Genomic DNA, 13793 nt, shown 5'->3' with positions numbered 1-13793 from the left:
GACCTTCCCTCTCTTTGTAACCATCCGACCTCACTTCTCTAGGTATGTGGCATTGAGTCATAGGCTTTCTTGTAATCAATCCAAGCAGTGCACAGGTTGGTATGTCGGGTTTTGCAGTCTCGGGCGACTGTGTGGTCTACAAGGAGTTGGTGTTTGGCTCCTCTGCTATTTATGTCGATGCCCTTCTGTGCCGTGCTCTTGTATTTATCAATGTGCCCGCTTATCTTAGCCGCTATGATGCCTGACATGAGCTTCCATGTTGTAGAGAGACAGGTTATTGGCCAATAGTTTGATGGGACTGAACCCTTTGATGGATCCTTCTGTATCAGGACTGTGCGCTCTTCAGTTAACCATTCAGGGTGAGTCCTATTTTGTAGCAGCTGGTTCAGTTGAGTTGCCAGTCACTCTTGGAGGGCAATGAGTTTCTTCAGCCAGTATGCATGGATCATGTCAGGTCCTGGTGCTGTCCAGTTTTTCATACCTGAGAAGACTCTTTGTTGGACATCTGCCACAGTGATGGTTACCGGGGCTTACTCAGGGAGGTTATTCAGGAAACCCTCAAGCTCCCAGGCCTCTGGTAGAGGACCCGAGCTCAGAGGATGAAAGAGACCACCCGCAGAGGGTGAGAAGGGAATGTTTATATATAATAATTATAATATATATGTGACATATATATGTATTTTTATTACTATTATTTATTGTTATTAGTATTGAGTTAAATCAAGAATATCTGTCTAGTTTAAAAGAGAGAAACACATTGACATAGAAACATTTAGCCAGTTTCAGTTCCATAGGTGGCCATTTACAGGTCATGTTATGTTTGTTTGTTGGGTAGCCTTTCATGTTAGAAATGTCAATTGCAAGACCAGAAGTCATCTCTCTGGAGGTTGTTTGGCAATAAAACCTGCATCCAAGCCAGTTTAGGAGTTACTCTCCAGACCATTACACCTTGAAGAGATTCAGCACTGCCAGTCAGCAAGGTAACATCATGAGGGTTTGGCTTGTCTTTTTGTCAGCGTTTCGGTATTTTTTAGTTGCCTATGTTAAAAATGTCTGTCAGCTTAAATTTCATGGTGACCCTGTCAAATTATTAATTCCCCTTTATCTTACTTTTATTAAATGCATTTAATTTCCCTTTGTGATAAAGTATTTTGAATTTAATTTGTATTTGAAATGAAACTGAGGCATTTTAGTAAATTCCATTAATGTTCTTGTGCTTGTTGCTCTTGTGTCATATTCTTGTAGACGCAAGAAAAATAGCAGGCACGTGCAGAGGGGGGCGCTAGGGGGGCTTGAGCACCTGCCCTTTTTGCTCCTTGCCCCCAAGTGCCCTTTTGGTCAATTTTTTTTTTTTTTTGTATTATTTCCTAAGCCCTCTTCTGACACATAACATGTACTAAAATTATTTGGGTAACACTTTATTTGAAGGGGGTTGAATAAGACTGTCATGACACTGTCATAAACATGACATAACACCTGTCATGAACATGAATAAGCCTTCATGAATATTTGACTGTTGTCATAAAGTGTCATTCGGTAAATTATGATACTTTTAATACAAAGTTGACATTATTCAAAATGTCTTTGACAACTTGACATTAACCAAGAAATCATTACTATTTAAACTTTACCTTTAATAACATAAAGTTACCTAATTTTTAAAGTGCAATCAGTAATACTTTTATAACAAATTTATATCAGTATATCAGACTTTGCTAGTAAAGCTAGATAACTAAAAAGTTTCTTCCCTGTATCGTTAATGATATCAGTCATTCTTCAGTGTTGCTTATGCAATACGGGGCACATCGCCCATCCAAAACCGATCATCTCCATAGTGGATACATGTCTTCTAATTTCCTTTGCTGCATAATGTACATTGGATTTATTCTAGCGTTAGGTAAATGTATCTTGAAGGAGAATATTACTTAAATAAAAGTCCAACAAGGATATTCATTTAGAATTAAAAATAGCTCACCCTGAATTACCAAGATAGATATAATGTATATAATAAAAGTGTGTCATTAATGAAGGGGAAAAACTCAATCCAGACTTTAAGTAAGTTTAGGGTCTGGTTTGCAGAGTATGAAGTCATTTTTTCCCCAATTATTCAATAATAAGTGACCTCAGTTAAGTAAAATAAAATTGTTAATAAAACCTTTGGAATTGTAATGATTTATTTTTTAAAAACAAACGTCTTGTTTAAAAAACTTTTTTTTAAATTAAATAACTAATTTTTGTCTCGTGAACTTACAAAGTTATTTGCCAAACAAACTTTTATTTGCACACATCAGAAATCTTTTGTTGTGATTTTAGGCCCTGACCATGACGTCATGTGAGAATCACAAGCAAAACTTTGAGTCACAAACCAAAACGTAGAATAGCAAGAAGAGATTTGACATGTGCAAATAAGTTTGTTTTGCAAATAATTTTTTCCACTTCATGAGACAAAAATGTGTGATTTTAATAAAAAAGTGATTTCAAGCACCTGCCCCTTTACTAGTCTCTGCACGGCCCTGAAAAATAGCATCCAGGAGAAAAAATCCTGTAAACTTTCGTTGAGCTGTGTGTTAGATACGTACTGTCTGTCTGACAGTAAGTAAACAGGTTGACTTGGTAGAAGTCCAGCTGATTTAGCGGGGTTGGGTTAAGAGTAGGAGCTTCTTCCATCTCATTATTCCTTTCATTGTGGATCTTTCCATTCTCTGGATCTTCTTCCATGTCTGATCTATCCATTTCCTGTTGACATGTGACAACACTTCATCAAAATTTTAAACCAAACAAGAGAGTAAGCAAGAATAGTCATCATAGCTGATACTGTGCTTTACATTAATGTAGCACTGTGACATAACTGAAATTACAATATTTGTGACAGTATGGATTACTAGAATATGTTTGTGATTTTAAATGTCAAAACTTCTTTAAATGGTATTTAAGTGTACAGCAAGTAATTGTTTTGCTAAACTTTGTGCAATTAGTATTGAGGTAATAAGCATCCCACCTTTGTAGAGCTGCTCCCACTTTCATCATCCTCTCTAGTACCTGCTAGATTATTACAGAAAGATAAATCGCCAGCCCCCTGGTAGAGTCAATCAGATACAGAAAACAGAAAGCAATTAGGATATGTAAGACACAAGCAAGCAAACTTAAATAAAATGGAATGTTAGATTTATAGTTTTTTGTTTCAGAGGTTTGTTTTTTATGATTACTGTATTTTTGTTCATGTCAGTCTGTAAAACTAACGTGAACTACCTGTATAATACTATGGCTTACTCTGAAGTTTTTGTGCACTGTGTAGTATACTGCAAAACTTTTAATATTGCCTGAAAAATGAATTAAATTTATTAAATATGTAACGTATACCAAAAACAAATATTAACAGTGTATTGATAGAGTCCTTTCTTTCTTCAGACATTAGAAGATTAAGCAGCACCTATCACCTATCACATCTCTCTTTGGGTTTCACCTCTGAAATTGACCACAGCTTTAGAAAGAAGGCTGTGCAGCAGACTCAGGGCCTCTGGATGAAAGCAAAGCTAGTATGTGACTGCCTAATGGACTAAATAAAGGGTTGCAACAAATTAGCTTGTGTATTGCGTTTTTGTAGTCAAATCAGCCAGAGCACAGATTTATAGCTTATCCTTCTGTATTGAGTTGCTGCTCAGTCAACCAGTATTTGGTGTAGCTCCAGCATTTTGTGATTCTCTTGTCAGTGCATGTTCTGGTAGCTCACCAGGATGGATCTGATTTCAGACCTCAATGGTCTGGGTCCTTGTTAATGACGGAACATAGCTGATGCAGATGTCTAATCTCCCATTCCAACTCATTCCAAAAAATCTAGATTTGACTCTGGACTCTATCAATGTGAAGTGAACTCATTGTCATTTTGAAGAAACCAGTTTGACAAGATTTGAGATGTGACATGGCACATCATCCAGATGGAAATGGCCATCAGAAAATCAGTACAGTCTGGTCATAAAAAGTTGGACATGGTGACCAAAAATATTCATTTTGGGGGTGATGTCACAGTCATGGAGTCTTGAGGACACTAGTGTCTCATGAAATATCACACAGCATGAGCCCATGTGACATTGTAACCAGGCTCTGTGCCAACTCTGTGGCCAAGATCTTATTGAAAAAGATTATATTTTCCCACAGATTCATAGTATTGTCACATTCTAATAGGAATAGCCTCTACTCCCCTCATATCTCCAACATAACATGCCTGAATCACATAACTTAAGTCTTGCCATCATAAAAGGAGTCCAGTAGCCTCTGTGGATAATCTTTTAAGTGAACAATAGAACTTGAATTGGCTCTTGATATTTTGCCTTTTTATATTTTCCAGGATATAGTTATCTCCTCCCATTTCCCCACAATTCTTTCCTTCCTGCATCTCTTCCTCCCATGCCAATGCAAGACCATTAAATTTGATTGGTGAGATTGCCTCAGAAGGTGATGGGTTAGGGTTAGGGTTATCATCATGTGGATGATAACCCATCCAATTAAAAGTCAATGATATTACTATTTGAAAACAGTCATGTTGTGTTCTTAATGCAAAATAGAAATGTTAAGTATTGTGTTGAGGTGTCTTGGTTTTAGTTTCTAGCCTTTGTTTTCTCCTCGTCTCACTCTGCCCATTTCTTGTCTGAAACTCTGGGAATGTTTGGCAACTATTTGTCCAATAATCCAATAATCAAATTAATTGATTATTTTGTCAAATTAACAACAATAATCAACTTGACAAAATTGATTATTGGTAGATTAGCCGACTTCTGGCTAAAGTTAAACCCATTCTTGTTCATTTCCAAAATTATGTATTTATTTGTTGTATTGCCCATAAAGCATGTCTCGTCATAAACTGTCTATACTAGCCTTTAAATTTGGAGTTCCAGCTTCTCCCCTCTGGGCGGAGGACCCTCTGATCGCCACCAGCAGGCAAGGAGAGTCTTGCCTCCTTGGGTCTCTTACCCAAGGAGACAAAATCCACAATGACAGAGGTGGGCAGAGTGGGGATCAAACTGGCAACCCACCTTGTACCACCGTCCCCATTTCAGTTCAGAGCTAAATCAAAACTGTATATGTTTACACCTGCTTTTAGCACACAGTAGTACTTTGATACTTCTATGTTTGCATCAGTGTTGTTAAAATCCTTTGTTTTTAACCGCCTTTATAATATGCATTTTTATTCTTGTACTCATGAAAAGCACGTTGGCTTAGTAGTGGCTGTTTGTTTTGATCAATTCCACTGTCTCACTCTACAGAATATTTCTAACCACCTTTTTTAAATTACAGTTGAACCTGTGAAGTTCCTGTGGTTATTGTGGTTTACCATTATTAGGTCAGCATAGGCAGGCAGTGATTGACTTCTTCCCCATGGCTTCATAGGAAGAGGATCATCCTCAGTTGTGTCTGCAGGGGATGCAGATTCCTCAAGCTGGCTGTCAGGTGTCACTCCACCTCCTGACAGAGAACACAGAGTGTTCTCTTCCTGCAACAAGACAAAAGTGAACAAGCTCCAGTAAATGACCACAGTTTGGGTATCTGTACAACATTTATCAAACACATGAACAAATATGTATGATGAAATAAAGTTCAATATGTTTGAGATGAGCAATAAATATCTTAACCAATCAATCAGGCTTATTTGTAATGCACATTTCAGCAAAAAGGCAGTTGTTGCTGAAATGTGCAACAATTGCCTTGAAAAACAAAAAATTTGGGGGATTTTTTGCCTTACATCAGAAAAACACAAATTAACAACTGAAACATTATATTTTGCCAAGTACCATCATTACACATGAAAATGTTGGTTAGTGTTTCATTTACTATGGCACAAAGTAACTCTAAAGAGGTGTGTTGGGTTAAACTAATCATTGTTTTATCATTTTATTTGAGTGTTTTATCTACATGTGTTCAGTTACCTAACTGACTGACCAGTTATCTATAATGTAATTTCCTACTCACGGGGTCCATCTGTTTTGTTATCTCAGCATTGTTCTACTGAAAAAGGGTCATCACAATAAAAGCCAGTTCCCAAGCAGAGGAGAGTAGAGCTCACCAATCTTTGATCCTGAGCGGATTGGAGGTTGTGGATCTCTCCCTTTGCAAAGGAAGTCATAAACCCTCATTGGTTTTGTGTCGAGTTCTTTACAGGTTTTGTGCGAATCATAAAAACCCCAACAAGGTGGGTCTTATAGGAGATAACGTTCTTTGAGGTTATTTTCAAAAGAAAACTTTAAATTGTCCAATAAGCCTCATTGGAAGCATATTCTAATTTATTGACATGACTGTATGTGTATTAATTTTAGAGCTACATGTTGCTTTTGCTTGGATGAAAAGTGGGTGGTGGCACAGCACCACCTGCTCCTAATGACCAGTCAGCTCCTTCTCCAATCCTGGTTAAGTTCTCGACCTGCTTGAGTGAACAATAGCATTAGATTTGCAAAATGACATTAAATAACAAACATTACGTTTGGAATGATTTTGGAATGTCATTTGGAGTCTAGATATAAAAGTTTGGTTATAATGCACGGTATCATATTGTATCATATTTGGAGAAAACAAAACACAGCAAACCAGCACAAAGTGATAGAGGGTTCATGATGTGAGATGTTGTTGCCATGTTTTCCGTTTATTGTTCATTTTGGAACAGTTGTAACTTATGTAAGTGTAATTTATAAACCTGACTGCAAAACTACTGCTGCTCCTCCTTCACCATTGCGTTGTCAGAAGAATGTTAACACTTGGGGAGTCAGAGGAAGTTTACTCAACAATACTAAATATATCTTCTAATGTCTGTCATTTTTTCAGTCTTGACATATGCAAAAGGATCACAATGGCTTATGGCTTGGCTTTGTACTTGTGTAGTGCTTCACACTACAGTCATTCATCCATTCACACACACACGTTCATTGTGGCAAGCTACTGGGTAGTAGCCACAGCTTCCCTGGGGCTGACTGACAGAAGCGAGGCTGCCATGCCCTGGCACCACCTGGCCCGCTGACCACCAACTGTAGGGAAGGTGGGTGAAGTGTCTTGTCCAAGGACACAATGATGGAGGCAGGTGAAGCGGGGATCGAACCAGCAACCCGATTGTGGGATGAACTCCTACAAACATTGCCACCATTGCCCTACAAGAACTGTAGTATTTTCTCATTACAGCAAAAGGCTTTTGAAGGTCTGAAAATTGCTAAATCAAGATGTTTCTGTGTGAAGTTTGTATTATGTCTTTACATGCATAGATTTTCTCCAGGTTTTCCCCACAGCTCAAAAACATTCATATTTGTTTAAATTACCATTCTAAATTGACTTGACCTTTTCATGAGTTTTACTCCTCCTCTTATTGAATGGTTTTATTATTTTTTTAACAAACATATCACAGCTTGTTAGAGTCAACACCCTGTCAGAGCCAAGGTCCATCATCACTGGAGTTCACTAAGGCTGTGTTACTTCTGTCTTCTTCACTATTTACACAAACAATTGCATCAGCAGTTGCCCTAGGAACTATGTTTTTAAATTCTCTGACAAAACTACTATTCTTGGCTTGCTGTATGAAGACATGAACTCCTCAACATACACCATATTGCCAAAAGTATTCGCTCACCTGCTCTGACTCGCATATGAGCTTAAGTGACATCCCATTCCTAGTCCATAGGGTTCAATATGATGTTGGTCCACCACTGCAGCTAGAACAGCTTCAACTCTTCTGGGGAGGCTGTCCACAAGGCTTAGGAATATGTTTATGGGGATTTTTGACCATTCTTAAATGTGACCATTTTTGTCACTCCAGATACCACTGCATCCAATGCTTAGCATAACACTTTGTGATGCATGGCTTGGATGCAGCTGCTATCACAGTTCCATGATGGAATTCGCTGAGCTCCTGAGAACGAGCCATTCTTTCACAAATGTTTGTAAAAACAGTCTGTATGCTGAGGTGTTTCATTTTATACACCAGTGGCCATGGAAGTGATTGGAACACCATATTCTGATCATTTGGATGGGTGAGCAAATATGTTTGGCAATATAATGTATATTAACGAGGTCCAGTCCTTTGTTCAGTGGTGTGATGACCACCACCTTGTTACCAGTGCCAGAAAATCCTGACTGTCCCCAGGTCTCTAGGTGACAACTTTTTATAGTCATGACCAAGAAATAAACCAGGTCTGTTCTTCCAGATATCTGAGTGTTCACCTAAATAATCTGTTAAAGAGGAAAAATCCTTTTATTATGTTGTGCTCCTGCCTACAGTGGGAGATTGTATTCTTTAAATAGACTCAGAAACTTACGCCGTTTTCGCACTGCAAGGAACGGAACGGTACGGGTTCAAAGTAGGGCCGACCGTGTTTGCATTAGAACTTCCGACCCGGTTCCACCCGGCTCCTTGGAACCACAAGAGCTGTGGTTCCAGTCCCACCGGCCAAATGGGGCCGCTTAGAATCAGCAGCTGATTGGTTTAGAGTCAGCCGTTGATCGGGTCCTGCTGGCTCTCACTAAACTGTTCTTACTGTATTTTGTAAAGAGTGCTCTTTTTAATATTTATTATTATTATTATTATTATTATTATTATTAATTTGCGATGAATTCCTCTCAATATTCTGCTGTTACCTGGTCTCATGATGTATTTTTTTCCTCCGCTTACTCCCTGATGAACGAGTACAGAATGAGTTAGATCGGTCAAAGAGGAATAAGAAAGTTTTCTGCCGCATCTCTGAGGAGAAGGCTTCGGCCGCTACATCGAAACCATTGTTTAGTTTCAAAAAATAATGACGTCAGGTACAGTTTCGATGGCGCCCTCAGTTACATGCAAACACAACAGGGCTGCAGTTCGGGTGGAACCGGACCGAAGCGTGCCGATCCGTTCCGTCCCTTGCAGTCCGAAAACGGCTTTAGAGGTTAACCATGTTTTTCATTCTATTTATTGGAAATCATCATCAGGTTTGGAATGTCAGCGTAGTATGATAATCTATCCAACAGCTGTTACATTTTCCACCACCTATATTCAAATTCATTTTAATTCTATTCAAAAAATACTTTTATTGATCCCAAAAGGGAATTAAATAACAGAAGAAGTCATTAACATGCTGTTCCTTCTTACCTGCAGGATCTCTTCATAAGACTGTCTGATGGAGTCTTGGAGGGGAGTGTCTCTCTCTCGAGCCTCCTCCACCTTCCTTTTTGCTCTCTTCACCTCCTCCCTGAGCTTTTTCAGCCTCCACCGAGCTCGGGCAAGTTCTCTTTCATACTCCTCCACCTGGCTCTCATTTTGTGCTTCTTCTGCTTGCAAGGATAGTATCTATGAACAAAGAAGCTCATTCAGTTTTAAAAAATGTTTTTGCTTAGCATTAGGTCATATGGAAGTTAATATTCACTTCAAATTTATCTGCAAATCAACATAAGCACCATTTATTAATAATGAGCAATAAAATCACGCCTTTATGTATACAATGGCTTCAAAACTATTCATACCCCTTGAACTTTTCCATATTTTGCCACATTGCAACCACAAACATTAATATATATAATTGGAATTTTATGTCAGCGATGAACTGGCGACCTGTCAAGGGTTTACCCCGCCTCTCACCCAAAACATTTGCTGGCGATAGGCAGCAACACCCCTCCTGACCCCGCTAGGGACAAGGCTGTACAGAAAATGGATCAATGGATGGATGGAATTTTATGTGAAGTAGAAAGAAAATTATCAAAACATTTGAATCAGGCCCATGGTGACTCTGGACCAAAGGCAGAGATTCACAGCTCAGAGGAGGAATCTATCCACAGGACAAGTATTAGTCATCACTGCACAAATGTGCAAGAAGAAAGCCATTAAAAGAAAACCTAGAACTAAAACTTTTTGCAGTTTTCCAGAAGCCATGTTGGACAAGGCAAACATGTGGAAGAAGGAGCTTAGGTCAGACCAGAACAAAATTCATCTCATTGTATCCCTTTTCATAGTAATGGGCAAATAATTCACCCTACACAAGTAAGTCTTTGTTACCTTTTGACTTTCTTCATAGCAGAGCTGTCTGGTTGCCTTTATCTGCTGGATCAGTTTCTCTTTGTGTTTCTCAAATTTCACCATGGTCTCTTCTAAGTCCTTACAGTCTGATTGCTGCTCCTGAAGTTCCATGTTCTCCACTGCCAATGCATTTTCCAGCTCCTGTAAAAACACAAAAACAGACACAGACATCAACAATTTAGCTGAAATAATTCTCAGTATCAGGAACATGCTCTTTGATGTTTGAGATAAGAAGCACATTTTAGGTGTTTACACATTTAAAACATACCATATTCCAGAGAAGATTAGAGTTATGGGTTTCCAACATACCAAATAGCACAATGAAACAGAAACATTTCTAAAATTTGCCATACATATTTATTGACTGAGATGTTGCTAATGTTGCTAGGCAGCAGGCTTCATTAACATCCATTCCGATGGATGTTAATGTCAAAGGAGGTTGAATAGTATGAAATAGTGTGAAGTTCAAATTTTAAATCGCTCAAGAATATGAGAAAGTTTAATTAAATCTAAGAGGCATCAAACATCAAAGTGAGGACATAAATGACATGAATGAATATGTGGCAGACTATATATATATATCTGTGTGGTTAACACCACCCCAACAAGATGCCAGTGACCTTAAGGAATTGCTAAACAAGAAAAAAAAGACCCTCCAAGGAGGGACAAAGGGAATTATTGAGAAGCATTCAACAACAAATAAAACTCAATATTATTCAAAGCTGGGGCCATACAAGAAGAAGCTGGAGAGCAAGTTGCAGTACAACAATATCACAAATGTGTTGTCGGGGATTAAGAAGATCACAAGCTTCAAGTAGAAACCAGATCAGATCACAATATATTCTACAATATTTTCATTTCAGGAACAAGCTCATTATCATCCTCTCCTGTCCCCAGCCAAACAGACATCCCAACCTCCTTTCATTCTATAATTGCAACTCTCAGGGTGGCAGCACATTGGAGTAGCTCTGTACTTTCAATGAGATTTTTTCTCTTTTTCAAATTTTCATTCCTGTCTTTTTAGAGAAAAATCTAATTTTTGGACAACTGTTCCTTCTGGTTTGGATACTGTGTAGTAGTTTACAACAGGGAGCAGCTGATGAACTGAAATAGTACCACTTAGAAAAACTGAAATAGTACCACAGCTGAAACCAGAAATCCCAGAGAAATTGAAAAGGAGGCATCGTGGATGCAGAGCAGGAGCAAAAAGGAGAGAGAGAAGGAGGAAGTTTAAACCATCTCTACCATCCATTGTAATGAGCAACAAACTCTGACAAACCCCTTATTAAAAGGCTATCTGTTAGTGTGGAGAATTATCCGTTCTCCATGCTGAGTTCTTCTTGCACGAGGTAGAAAAAGAGTCAATGAGTTGAATTCATGAATTCCATTTAATACCAAAATACAGCTGGTCCATTTCATACGCTACCTTCAGGAGCTAGCAAGACAAAATGACAACCAAGAACAGTTTGTGATCTGCTTTGTTAGCTATCTAAGCTACGCTCTAAAGAAGGCGTTCCCTGGTGTGTCATTTCCTCTAAACCTAACTCTCATTTGCATTTCCTAACATGTCATTTCCCTTAAGTTTTAACTTAGCAACTAGCTAAAAGAGATAGAAGGAAAACACAGAATTATTTATTCTCAATATTAGGAAGATGACTGTTGGGAAATGGTCACAGGACGTAGAAGAGGTCCTCCAGGCTTGTTTTGAAGCAACTGATTGGACTACTCACTGCCAGCCACATGGAGATGACATCAGAGTCATAACTGAGTGTGTGATTGACTATATAAACTTCTGTGTGGACAGAACCATCCCCTCCAGAATAGTGAGATGTTTCCTGAAGTTGGAGTTAAACACCTGCTTCAATATCCCCTGGTCATCTGGAAAGAGCAGGGAACATTGTGAGGATCATGTTCTTTAATTTCTGCCTGCACTGCATTTTACACAATTCAGCTTGACTTGCTTTGTCAGAAACTCCAGAAACACAGGTGGAGGCCTCAACAATCGCCTGGATCAATGACTGTCTGACAGTTTGTGAGTCCGGAGGGTCATGTGTTTAACCAGGTGGTCAGCACCACCAATTTTTTTAACTCTGTAAATGCCCGACTTTTGAGTCCTGTCAGAAACAAAGGAGATGATGTAGATTTCAGGATAAACAATTTTTAGACCACAGCCTTTATCCATCATGGGAGAAGAAGTGAACATGGAGGATGAAAATAAATACCTTAGTGTTCCCCTGGTTAACAAACAGGTCAAACGGTGAAGCTGTCTACAAGAAAGCGTCGAGCTGCCTGTACTTCTTAAGAAAGGATAGGTTCTCAATTGCCTTCAGAAAAATGCTGCATATCTTCTATTGGTCTTTCTGTTTTGAGGAGTGCAATCTATTCCTGCCATCATCTATTAGGGTAAGGTGAATAATTTATTAAGATAAGTCCTGTAGTTAAATCCTACTGCTCAGAGCTGAATGTATGACATCACACGGGAGGACTGTGGGAAATGCAATGATGAAACTGCAAGTGCAGTAGGTACATACTGTTATGCATCTGAACTATGTCATCTTAGCATTATTAAAACAAAGTCATCCAAAAACAAAAGCTCACATAAGGTACACAAAAAGCCAACAGATAGAGAAAAAACAATCAGGCACACACACCAGAGGCAGGTGCTGCGGTCTTACTCTGATCTCAGCTGCCTTGGCCAGGACTCGGTCATCCATTTCTATGACGTCTGTGTCTCCAGGAGATGTCCAACATATAAAGCAAGAATGCTTAAGCAAATTCGAGAAAGAGCATTCATTTTTCCAATCTGCCTTTCTTCTATCCTCCCCTTGTTCCTGTGATTTCTCTATTTTTTCTTGCTGCACTGCTGGCTCCTCCATTGCTGCCCTCCCTGGCTGGCGCTTCACTGCAGAGGAGGCGGAGCTGCCTCTGTATGTGTGTGTGTATGTGTATATAAGACATTGCGGATCAGTGTATTAAGGCAAATTGCACCACTTCAAAAACAGAATAAACAAAACGAAAGTAAGTCAGTAAGGCTTGATAAGAGCAGAGCAGAAAGTTTTTCCCATTTATGGATTGCATTTGATTTTTATGCCTTCACATGATTCATTTTCACCCCCTCTTCCCTCCAACCGTTGGGCTGTTCTGCACTCTGTCTCACACCTCAATCCAGCTCTCCCTCCCCCACCATTCATCACTCTCACTGGCCTCTGCAGTATGCGTCAGTCTACACACAAAATGTGAGTCATTCATAAAAATCTAGGTAATTATTTAGAATAGCATGGATTTCAATGGCCAATTTCTAAACTATTAAAATACTATTTCTAAACCAGTAATTTCCAAGTCACTGTGAATAACTATGCAAAGAAAACTTCTGTTAATTAGGGGTGATTTTGCCAGATGATGGTGGGTAGATGCGCACACACCAAGCAGCCAGAAACACAAAAATAAACAGCAATTGAGAGAGGAGCGAGATCTATGCTTTCTAACTAGAAATACCTTCAGTATTTTGAGTTTGTATCAGATAAAGATGTTAGTAGGGGAGTGAAGCAGAGAGCTGCAACTATGCATTAGCTAAGTAAGCACTAAACAAGCTGGAATTTGGTACAAAACCTAATCATGACTTTTATAAAAATAAGTTTTTATATTATGCAAAATCAGAAAAGATGCTCTATATTTTATATTTAATTAAAACACATATTTTGCAGAAAAGCACTTACAATACTTTTACAAAGGGACGAGGATATGCATCCAGTGTGAAACAGTCAGTGGAATGGAA

The 13793-nt window shown here is 38.8% G+C and overlaps 1 protein-coding gene and 1 long non-coding RNA gene across 4 annotated transcripts in view; one reads left to right on the top strand and one right to left on the bottom strand.

Annotated features, from left to right (window-relative positions):
• LOC107835157 (uncharacterized) overlaps nt 1–8031 on the top strand; it is a 19770-nt gene extending 11739 nt beyond the window's left edge. Inside the window, exons 2-3 of the long non-coding RNA XR_001660986.1 lie at nt 4270–4274; nt 7937–8031. This is a non-coding gene — a long non-coding RNA (uncharacterized LOC107835157). The remainder of the gene's footprint in view (nt 1–4269; nt 4275–7936) is intronic.
• LOC103132514 (uncharacterized) overlaps nt 1–12951 on the bottom strand; it is a 25529-nt gene extending 12578 nt beyond the window's left edge. The window contains exons 1-6 of one of the 3 annotated variants that reach the window (XM_016667435.1): nt 12617–12951; nt 9998–10159; nt 9098–9295; nt 5330–5488; nt 2999–3076; nt 2580–2736 (exon numbers count right to left, since the gene is read on the bottom strand). In XM_016667435.1, the coding sequence (XP_016522921.1) occupies nt 2580–2736; nt 2999–3076; nt 5330–5488; nt 9098–9295; nt 9998–10129 (724 nt within the window). In that variant the 5' untranslated portion in view covers nt 10130–10159; nt 12617–12951. The remainder of the gene's footprint in view (nt 1–2579; nt 2737–2998; nt 3077–5329; nt 5489–9097; nt 9296–9997; nt 10160–12616) is intronic. The other 2 variants (XM_007544316.2, XM_007544317.2) reach the window with 2 other exon arrangements.
• Between the last annotated feature and the right edge of the window lie 842 nt (nt 12952–13793).

This window comes from Poecilia formosa, unplaced genomic scaffold, assembly GCF_000485575.1.
Source record: "Poecilia formosa unplaced genomic scaffold, Poecilia_formosa-5.1.2 Scaffold1098, whole genome shotgun sequence".
NCBI classification, from domain to species: domain Eukaryota; kingdom Metazoa; phylum Chordata; class Actinopteri; order Cyprinodontiformes; family Poeciliidae; genus Poecilia; species Poecilia formosa.
The sequence above is the reverse complement of the archived record's forward strand: the minus strand, read 5'-3'. Positions and strand labels throughout refer to the sequence as shown.